The sequence below is a fragment of the Helianthus annuus genome, chromosome 13 (genome assembly GCF_002127325.2).
Source record: "Helianthus annuus cultivar XRQ/B chromosome 13, HanXRQr2.0-SUNRISE, whole genome shotgun sequence".
NCBI classification, from domain to species: Eukaryota; Viridiplantae; Streptophyta; class Magnoliopsida; order Asterales; family Asteraceae; genus Helianthus; species Helianthus annuus.
Genome location: NC_035445.2, coordinates 31123531 through 31131698, shown reverse-complemented (window position 1 = coordinate 31131698; position 8168 = coordinate 31123531). Strand labels below are relative to the sequence as shown.

Here is an 8168-nt window from a genome sequence, read left to right as displayed (position 1 = left end):
ATGTATACATAACTATTTGTAGTGTATATTTATTATTTAAAATTTACATATACAACATATATACAAGGGTCGTAGTTACCTGCGCGTTGTGCAGAGACGCGGTTGGAGTTCAGAACGTACAATATACCATGACAACTGATAAATAAATTCGTAAAATTAAATAAAATGATATCTAAATGTTTTATACTATTAGCGTTGTAACTCGGCTCTAAACATCAAAATAATAAGAAAAGGAAAAACCATATAGTAAATAACAAAGGTAAAAAAAGGTAGACGAAAAAGAAAACGATAGAAACTCCGTCAGTTTCGATGCACTCGTTATATCAAAGGAAAAAAAAGTTAAGAAATATGTTCAAAAGAGTATCGGCGCATTTGTTAAAAGACTAAACTAAAAAAAACCTTCGACACACTCGTTATGGCAAAGATAAATAAAAGTTAAAAATATGTCTAAAAGGTTATTAACGTGTTTGTTAAAATAAACTATTTAAGGATATAAAAGTAATTTGATTAAAAAAGTAAAAAAAAATACAATGATTAAACTAAATGGATTGTAAATAAAAGTTTACATTAAATGACAAAATATACTTAAGGAGAAAAAAGTTACTATTCATCTTATCTTAATTTATACAATATAAAATAATTATGAAGTTCTTTTTTTTATCATAAGTGTATATAATATTGGTTATATTAACTATGCATTATATTATATAAACATTGATAGACCATGTGGGCGTGGAAACTCTACCACGTCAAACAGAGCCGGTTATGGGCCTGTGCGGGTGGTGCCACCGTACAGGGCATATAATATCAGAGGGCTCAAAATGTTTAAAAGATATATGTATATTTTGTATATAAACTTATTGTAGAACAAGTGTACACAAATAAACTCTTCAGCTCAATGGAAGCAAGACCTGTTTATAGATACGTTGATTTCAAGTTCCAATCCCATTAGCTATAGTTTTTTCCTTTTTGTTTTTCTTGGGTTGCTCCTTGTTTTGTTTGGGCCTCAAGGTGTTGGTGTTGATTTAGGCATTTATCATATTATATATTATATTAAGAATGTGAAAGGCCCCATAAAACTTATTTTTTAGCCTTTAGCTTGGAATTTTCAAAGCCTTCATCGATTTGTAAGTTTTTTTTCTCATTTAATCATTTACATAAAAAAAATTACATATTTTCTTGTTTAAATTTATAAATTTTCACATTTAAATTTCGGCTTCCTTCGATTTGTAAGTTCTTTTTTTTCTCATTTAATCATTTATCTAGAAAAAGTTTACATGTTTTGTTGTTTAAATTTGTAAGTTTTTTTTTTCTCATTTAACCATTTACATAGATCGATCATTTAAAGGGCCTAGAGTTATGAACTAAACATGTTAAAGCCCAACTATTTTTGCTAATCAAATTCAGAAGCCCCGCTGCTTTAGTGTGTAATGAATTAATGACTTGGCCCAAATCAATAAACAAACATAATGGATTAATGAACAGGGCCCAAATTTTTTATCTCACACAGGGCCAAAAAAAATTCTGTGATTTTCGGAGACGGCCCTGACGTCAAAGTGGGGTGGGGGTCAAACACCCCACGGGGTGACGCGAAAGCCGATGTGGGGTGTCGTGTGCGTGGGGCGAGAGTTTGGCAACGCTGCTCTTGTTTGGGAATGGAGGTTTAAGAGGGAGAGAAGAAGAAGAAACATGGGTCACTTGGGACTTTAGTTGATGAAGCCTACAACATGACTCAAATGTGAAAGTTTTGTGTTTACATGGTGCTTACGTGCTAACTTTTTGTTCCCTTGAAGCTATAATAAAATCCCCCACAATACATAGTCTTATATCTATGTATCTGATAGACTAGTTTAGTATTGTGAATTTAGTTAAACTCAAGCTCGTTTAATTAAATAAATTTAATTTCAGGTTTTAGCTTAGCTCGAACTTGTTTTGCTTTAGCTCGATGTAAGAATTTAGCGAGATGATCTCTAATAGTACATGAGCAGTTTGGCTTTTATTTACGGTAAGCATTACTTTTACTCTACTTTTCTATTTCTTTTAGCAATTCGAATTGTTTACGCTCATGAACTAAACTCTTTATAGTTTGGATTGTTTACTCTCATGAACTAAACTCTTTATAGTTGTTATATTACATTATATTTATTGAAATTAGTCTTAAAAGAAATAATATTATATAAACTCTTTTTAAGATGTCAAAAGGCCTTTGCTGTACTTTACGACCGATCATTAAAAGTATAATATTATAATTAAAAAGTATAAATAGGAGTAGAGAAGATGATTGGGTGTCGTAAAAGGCCATTTTAATATAATTCTTATCACGTTGTATTAGAGCATTCATATCCAATCTTTCAAAATATGCGTAGGAGGTTTTTATTTTATAAAAAAAAGTGGTTGTAAGTGGTTATGAGTAGAGAATAGAGAAAATGTTACTGTTTAGTTGTAAATTTGAGCAGACATTGTTTACCCTTTAAAATTTTTTAATATATTTTAAAAATAGTTGTGAGTGGAAGAGAAAGAAATGTAATAATAAAGGTATTAAAAAGAGAAAAATGCTCGGATAGTCCCTGTGGTTTCGCATTTTTTTACCTATAGTCCCCAACTTTCTAAAATTACCTGAATAGTCCCTAACTTTTCATTTTTTGTTCCCGGATAGTCCCTGGGTCTAACTTCAGTTTGTTTTCTCTGTTAAGTGGGTATGAAATGACCAATTTACCCTTTCCTTTAAAAGGCCAAACCATAGGGACTATCCGGGCATCTTCTTCATTTGGAGAGAAAAACCTCACCACCACACTTCATCTTCAACCTCCACCCACCATCACTCTCCTCCACCCTCCACTGTCACCTTCTTCTCTGCAACTAAGCAAAACTCAAATAAATACAACTTTACCAAAAAAAAAGTCATAAAAGAGTTGACCAAATCAAACCTGATTAGAAAACAATCAAATCGAGCCATGAATTGCTTGACACTCACCCAAGTAAAAAAAGCAGACAGATCAGAAACAAAACTATGAACTTTGTAATCTACAAACTCCACATCAGATTTACGAATCATTTATTCATGAATCACAATGTAAAAATCATCACCTCGATAGAATCATTATTCTTCTTCTTCGTGCATTTCCCGTCTCAACCAATGACCAAATCAAATTATCTACCCCAAATCCAGCCGACATAATTCCAACAGAGAAATCAAGCTCATCACCATGACGGCTGACCTCCACGATGTTCAACCACACCACCAGTATTTTCATATTTATGCCCTTCAGATTCTTCAACCTACCTTTCTCAATAACCCCACTAATCGTTGATTTGTATTTTAGATTATAGCCTTGAATTTTGAACGAGCAGGTTTCCGGCAAATAGGCTTTGAATTCGCCGGTGTTTTTGTTGAGCTCGTAGCCGGTGACGCCTATTGGGAGAAGACCTACGGGGAAATCGTAGGCCAATAGCTCGTCGTACGCCGTTGGTGTGTCGGAGGTGGCGGCGGCGACGGTGGTGGTGGAGATTAGGAGGAGGAGTGATGGAAGAAGGATTAAGGGAGTCGGCGGAGATGGTGAACCGGTGGTTCGCCGGAAAAGATGTGATCTCATCTTGATTTGGTCAACTCTTTTATGACTTTTTTTTTGGCAAAGTTGTATTTATTGAGTTTTGCTCAGTTGCAGAGAAGAAGGTGATGGTGGAGGGTGGAGGAGGGTGATGGTGGGTGGAGGTTGAAGATGAAGTGTGGTGGTGGGGTTTTTCTCTCAAAATGAAGAAGATGCCCAGATAGTCCCTGTGGTTTGGCCTTTTAAAGGAAAGGGTAAATTGGTCATTTCACACCCACTTAACAGAAAAAACAATCTGAAGTTAGACCCAGGGACTATCCGGGAACAAAAAATGAAAAGTTGGAGACTATTCAGGTAATTTTAGAAAATTTGAGACTATAGGTGAAAAAAGGCAAAACCACAGGAACTATCCGGGCATTTTTCTCTATTAAAAATATTATTTAATTGGAAAGGAAAAAGAAAAAAAAAATAATAATTTTGAGTTTAATATAGGGTTAAAAATACCAAGTTGAATGTGAATGCTCTTAGTATTAAAAATATTATTTAATTGGAAAGGAAAAAGAAAAAAAATAATGATTTTGAGTTTAATATAGGGTTAAAAATACGAAGTTGAATGTGAATGCTCTTAGAAAACAATTTACATGAAATAGATGCAAATAATCTTAGTATATCTTCTCGCTTGACCTTGGATTCATCTTTATAACTTTTTATTCATTTATTATTTGTGTATACATCAATGCAAATAATTGATCACATTCATGATGTGTTACATAACCCACATTTAAAATGAGAAAGTGTGACAATTATCCTCACCTCTAGATCATTAATTGCAATAGATTGTTTACAAAAGCTTTGTGTACGAAACACGTATAAACACAAAATGGGTGTACTAGTTGTTCCAAAAATTCATAGAATAGTCACAACCAATGGAGTGTACATGTCTCAACCACGAGGAAATGAAATGAGTGATGTTTGTTAAGAGAGAAAATCTAAATTGAAAGAAAATCGAAAAAGGCTTTTAATTATCTATAAACGTCATAAGAAAAAGTGGTATTTCTGAGCGTTTTCGTAAAGTCTCAACAAGAGTTCTTGATATCGGATTTTACCAACTATAAAACCCGTTAAGAATGCCGATAAATACACCGAAAACATATATAATATTAAGTGTTATTAATAGATACATACAAATGGGGCTAACTCACTTGATAAAAGCTCTTGCCTCTTAGTGGGAGGTCTTGGTTCAATCCCAAGCAAGGTATAGGTTAGGATTATTATTTTTGAACAACAATGCTTACTCCTATTTTAGAGGGTGTTTAGAATTGAGTTTAGAGATGAGTTATTGGCTTTGAAGTTTTTTCAGATGAGTTATTGACTTATTGACTTGAACAAGTTAATAAGTCATTTCTAAACTCAATAAACTTCCTTTGCTTAGGTTTGAACCTAGAACCTCTTCTTTAAGAGGCATACGTCTCTATGAAGTGGGCTATCTCACATTAACTAGATTAAGATTAATATTTGATGTATTAGGAGTGAGTAACCTTTTCCATTTAAAAAAAAAACTAGATACATAAAAATATTAATTTAAAAAGTAGAGTTAAATACTTGGTTGGTTCCTGTGGTTTGCAAATATAGCAGATTTGGTCCTAGTGGTTCAATAATTACAAAGTTGGTCCCGGTAGTTGTAATTTTTACACTCGGGTGGTCCTTATCACTAACTCATGTTAGATTTTTCAGTTAAATATGTGTAAAATGACATAAATACCCCTGAACATTTAAGAAAACTAAAAATATGTAAATATTAATTATTAATAAATTCAAGTGAGACCTATTTCCTACCCTACCCCTCCTCTACCTTCTTTTTCTTCAATCCTCCTAATATCTTCCTAGACCACCATAACCTCCACCACCACCACCACTTTCTCACCTCCACCACCGGTAACCCACAACAACCGCCGTCAACCCACCACAACCACCTCGACCACCGAAATCACAGTTTTCTTAAACTTTTGTTCGATATTCGTAAACTTTGAAAAAATCTGATTCTATCTAAATTTGAAAAAAACAGTAATCGAATGTTCTTAAACTGTTGTTCGAAATTGTTCGAAACTTTGTTTGTTTCTTTTCGGATCTGAAATCTAAAAGATTTCTGTTGATCCAATAAATACTAGACCGATGATAGTAGCTAGGCTGGTTAGGCAAAAGGGTTGGGGGGTTCCGGTTTACCTAACGCAGGTCGTGGGGTCCCCCCACATTTGCAAGACGTGGAGAGAGGTTCACTAGTTATGTTTGTTGATTGTTCAAGATCCTTGACTGAAGTGAGTTCAACTTCAGATGCAAGAGCAATAGAAGGTGTGTGTGTTGAATGTGAAAGAAGGAGACTTGTATGGAAAAAGTGCTCAAGAAGAAAGACAAGAGATTCCCCTGGAATCAGAGCTGATCGGAGTGTCCTGTTAAATGCACTAAACGAAGTGTCATTTATAGAGGAAGTCATCGCCCAAAGAGGAAACCTTGGACCAGTGAACCATGCTTGCAGTGGGAGACTTACCCATTTGGGGGTTGAACGGTTTAGACCTGTGGGTAAAAGGTTGTTCTCTGTGCACATGTTCTCTTTTACGGCTGTGAGAGGGCTGACCAAGTAATCAGTGAAGTGATGGTTTACTGCTTGCATCCTTTTTACTGTTCACCTGAGTTCGCGGGTTGTGAACCCTCTAATCCTTTAACCTTCCAAGCGTTTGTGTGCCTAAGTCATTTTATTTGGTCTTGAGCTACCCCCGTCATCAATTTCAAAAATTGATTTTGCTTTTCACAAAAACGATTTGAGTTCGAACAGGGGATAACGAAAACTGTGATTTCGATTTTGAACAAGGATTTTATATTTGTTTCTTTGCATACGTTAAAGGGATTTAGAATTAACCGTTAGTTTCGATTTGAAGTTTCACTGTTTCGTTTTTCTAATTTGTCGGAGTTTCGCTGGAAAAAAACTGTTTTTCCGATTGGGTTTTTAAAAAACGGTTCTAGGTTAAAATTGTTGATCCTTTTGATCGATTGATGTTGGCGATGAAGTCTGAAACAACAATCACGTTCTTTGTTGTCAATTTTGTTCTCATGAGTTTCTGAATGATTTTGCCAAAACTTTCTGGATGTATTTTATAAAAGAAATTACAATGTTTTTATTTATTTATTTTTAAAAACTAGGGCTTAGTTTTCTATAACCATTTTTTTAAGGATAACCTCTCTTATTATTAATTTTAAAGAGAAGTTGATTCTTTTTATTTAATACAACAGTAAATCAATATAAATCTAACTTTTAAATACTTTTCTTAAACTACAATGTTTAATCTCTTTTTTTTTTCAAGAACTATATTTTTTTGTTCTAAATTTTTAATTCTGTATCTTAGACTATTTTTCAAAAACTTATGTGAGCAAAGTATTAGACTTTTTTTTTTATTTGGAAAGAAAAAAACTAACTTCAAAAACGTAAAAAATATGAAATCTTTGTTTTTCCAAATATATTATTTAACAAATGGTTTTAAGCATAACATTTATTTTAAAAAGGCTTCTTTAAAAAAATTATTACGTTTTCTAAGAAAGGGAAGGTTCAAATGAAAACAACTAGGTAACGCGAAAACCAACTAAAAAGCCTAAAAAAACATACCAATTTTTTTTTACCAATTTTCGCTATTTTATGTATATAAAAAAATTTCGAAAAAAAAATTGTAGTGCACATGTGTAATAGTACACATGTGCACTACAATTTTTTTTATTTTTTTATATACAAAAACTAGCGATTTTTAATAAAAAAAATTGTAAAAAAAATTGTAAAAAAAATTGGTGTGTTTTTCAGCCTTTTTTAATTAATTTTTGAGTTTTCGCGTTAAAAGTGTTTTTCATTTGAACCATCCCTTTCTAAGAAAGATTTTGTATTAAGAAAAGTAATCTAAAGATGATAGTTTTATAAAACTTGATTAAATAATAAAAAAAGTAGAATAAATGTGAAAAACAAAAATTTAAAAAGGACTTCAAAGTTCTTAGGAAGAATGGGCACCCATCACACTATCACACCTAGGTAGTAGTATCCTGTAATGAACGGATGTGACTTGGGTTGGCATGTTGGGTTGGAATAAATGTTGTGGATAATGGGGATACGGCTGTGTGGGTATAGGTATCGGTTCGTCTTGTAAAAGAAAAATCGGTTCACCTAGATTAGCACGAACCTTCAGCCTAACTTTTTTCTTCGTCGCCGACGTTTTATGCTTGAGCTTTCTATATTTTTTGGTTGAAAAGTGGGTGTTGTAGTGTTTTTTTTTAGATAGTGGATGTATATAAAAATTTTAAAGGTTGGTGATGTGCGCAAAATGCAACATATAAATTACATCAATTGTGGCATAAAACTAACCCTTTTTTACTATTAATGTTGGAAAAAGTGTGTTTTTGTCTTCCTTTTGTATTTTCAGGATTAAATGAGCTCAAATGAACAAAAGAAGCAAAAAAGACAGCTAAATCTAACATAAATACAAGAAAAGGAATAAACGTGGCATGCCCGACCCCTCGACAGCATCCTCCCAAGCAAAAACAAGAGAACAGAAGGCTGAACACACCCCGTACTCAATGAGCACGGGG

At 33.3% G+C, this 8168-nt stretch overlaps 1 protein-coding gene across 1 annotated transcript; it reads right to left on the bottom strand.

Moving 5' to 3' along the window:
* Window positions 1-3000: 3000 nt before the first annotated feature.
* On the bottom strand, window positions 3001-3620 carry LOC110863987. Its single transcript, XM_022113163.2, has one exon. It carries the CDS (start codon window positions 3591-3593, stop codon window positions 3084-3086), a length of 510 nt encoding a protein of 169 aa, XP_021968855.1. The 5' UTR covers window positions 3594-3620; the 3' UTR covers window positions 3001-3083.
* Window positions 3621-8168: the final 4548 nt, after the last annotated feature.

Coding starts and splice junctions, on each gene's coding strand:
- LOC110863987 (XM_022113163.2), bottom strand. CDS start 3,593: ATGAGATCACATCTTTTCCGGCGAACCACCGGTTCACCATCTCCGCCG.